This window comes from Berghia stephanieae, chromosome 11, assembly GCF_034508935.2.
Source record: "Berghia stephanieae isolate SIO BIC M18660-M18661 chromosome 11, UCSD_Bste_1.3, whole genome shotgun sequence".
NCBI classification, from domain to species: domain Eukaryota; kingdom Metazoa; phylum Mollusca; class Gastropoda; order Nudibranchia; family Aeolidiidae; genus Berghia; species Berghia stephanieae.
The window spans coordinates 2,645,641-2,648,140 of NC_088370.1; the positions used below are offsets into that span (position 1 = coordinate 2,645,641).

The 2,500-nt window shown below is 38.7% G+C and overlaps 1 protein-coding gene across 1 annotated transcript in view; it reads right to left on the reverse strand.

Annotated features, from left to right (window-relative positions):
* Nucleotides 1-2,500, reverse strand: part of LOC144957246 (uncharacterized) — an 11,657-nt gene that overhangs the window by 1,979 nt on the left and 7,178 nt on the right. Inside the window, exons 4-5 of the mRNA XM_078888327.1 lie at nucleotides 2,179-2,500; nucleotides 1-140 (exon numbers count right to left, since the gene is read on the reverse strand). The exon at nucleotides 1-140 is cut by the window's left edge and continues 1,979 nt beyond it; the exon at nucleotides 2,179-2,500 is cut by the window's right edge and continues 20 nt beyond it. Of these exons, the coding sequence (XP_078744453.1) occupies nucleotides 81-140; nucleotides 2,179-2,500 (382 nt within the window). The 3' untranslated portion in view covers nucleotides 1-80. The remainder of the gene's footprint in view (nucleotides 141-2,178) is intronic.

Sequence of the window (2,500 nt, forward strand, 5' to 3'; positions counted from 1 at the left end):
CCGTTTTCTAGTTATCAGATCTGCAAATATATGCCGGTTGCTGCTAAGGCATTCTGGTTGAGCTCTGCCTGGGTGTGTTGTTACCGTGAAAACATGGACATCATTCTTGCCATAGAGCCATACGTGGAGGGAAGCCCGGCCTGGGGAGAGATTTGTAGAAAATAATACGTTGAAAATTGATGCGAAACATTGTAGTTGTTGTAGAAGTAGAAGTGGTAGTGTAGTTGTAATTGTTGTTGGCGGTGGTGGTGCTGATGATGATGATGATGATGATGATGATGATGATGATGATGATGATGATGATGACGATGATGATAGTGCTGATGATGATGATGATGATGATGATGATGATGATGATGATGATGATGATGATAATGATGATGATGATGATGATGATGATGATGATGATAATAATGATGATGATGATGATGATGATAATGATGATGATGATGATGATGATGATGATGTCCGTCGTCGTCGTGTTATAATTTTGTTTCTGCTCAAGAAAAGGAATTAATTGCCTGAATGCTAACGGTCAGGTACTCATTTTACACCTGAGTACGGTGAGAGAATGTGAGTAAAGAGCCTTTTTCCAAGGACTCAACTATGCGCCGAGCGAGGCTCGAACCCAGGACCTTCCGATCCGAAAACGAGTGTCATGCATACCACAAGACCACATAGCCGCAGTTTTCCTGCCGCAATTGTTTTGTTTTTGTTTTTGTTTTTGTTTTTCAGAGTAAGGCAGTTTTGAGGCTGTAGGTGAAAGACTATACGATTCTTTCATCTCTTTGTATTTATTAACTCTCTCAATCCTAGAGATTTTTGCTACTTTTCAAAATTGGACAAAAAATGTATTAAAATGAGCATGTACATAGATAGTTTTATTCAACTACTATTAACATGTAAAACTAAAAACATTAGCTTTGATACAACGCCTATAATTTGTCTCAGAAAAATGTAATAAATAGGCATGGGGTAAAAGTAACCCCGGGTAAACTACGGATATAGTCGGTGTTAGGGTTGAGTGATTTAAAGGAATTATCTTTATCGTGCCAAATAACACAACGAGCTTGCGAGTGTGCGTCATTGCACGATAAAAATATAACGAGTTTAATAAATACAAAGGAATGAAAGAATGCGTTTATTCCACCCCTACAAGTAAGATTATTAGATATTTTGTAACCAAATGGTTTTGTATTAGTACTTCTATTCACCATAATTTGTATCTTTCTCCTTCTGCTTGAATGAAAATTTGACCCAAAAATAAAAACGTTGGATTTGTATTCATGCGCACCAAAAGATTTTTTTTATAATTACCAATCAAACGAGTTATTTTTATTGATAAAAATATAACGAGTTTGATTACCAATCAGCTGTCTTTTACATCTAATTTCACACCAATAAAATGTTTTCGAAAATGTTCTGCAATCGTTGAATAAAATTTGTATTCACCGCCTTCAAAGCATTATTCAACTATAGGGAATGAGATTAGCGGAAGAGTAGCGTCCCTTGATTGGACGTCACCCATAGTCTGTGACGTCACCGGCGGAAAAGTTATTAGAGAGAGAACGTCATGTTGTTTGTGCGCATGCGTCTCTCGTCCTCGCTTCCGGTGAAAGCGGCTTGAGACACTTCAAAACCAAATTGACGTTCTCTCTGTAAGGTGACGTCCAAATAAGGGACGCTTCTCTTCCGCTAATCTCATTCCCTATTACGTATTTACTAAGAAATGATAGGGTTTTCCAATGAGAGGGCTGGAATAATAGCTCTTAAATCTCATGTTCCTCGCTGCGGATCGTCTTTTAGTGAGAGATCTTTTAGCCAGCCGGCACCCGTCTTATGGAACCAACTGCCTTCATCCCTCAAATGTCCGACATTTTAAAACTTTAAAAAGAAACTTGAAACACATCTCTTTAGAAAATCATTTGATGTTTAACATTTCTATTAGGCCTACATGTTATAGATATCCTAAATTTTCATCTTGTAGCACAGTGAGTGGTAATTAAATTACAAATTGATTGATGCTATTCAAATATGATAGATTTTATGCTTAAATTATCAATTTATTGTTGTGTTTTATTTGCATTGTAAAGCGCCTCTGAGCACATTGTGGATCTAGGCGCTATATACATTCATTCATTAATTAATTCATTCATTCATTCATGTAGAAATACTTACAAATGGGTTTTCTCTTGGAGCCGGTGCAATCCTTGGATGCAAATCAGGTATCGTCTTCATCGGCTCCTCCCAGTGTTCCACTGGGACCGGTTCCGGGTTTGGCTGGGGTGCCACGACGGGGGGTTTCTTGCTGTTGAAATTGGGTTGGGGCAGAGGCTGGAGAGAGTTTGTGGCTTTGGGCTTTGGAGGTGGAGCTGCTGCCCGCTTAGGAGGTTGTTGCTTCGGTGGAGGTTTTGGAGCTGGGGTTTCGTTTTTCTTTTGCGGTTGTTGAATCATCTTCCTCTTGGGTGCCTCCCAGAAAGATGTCTTGTATAAATCGTTT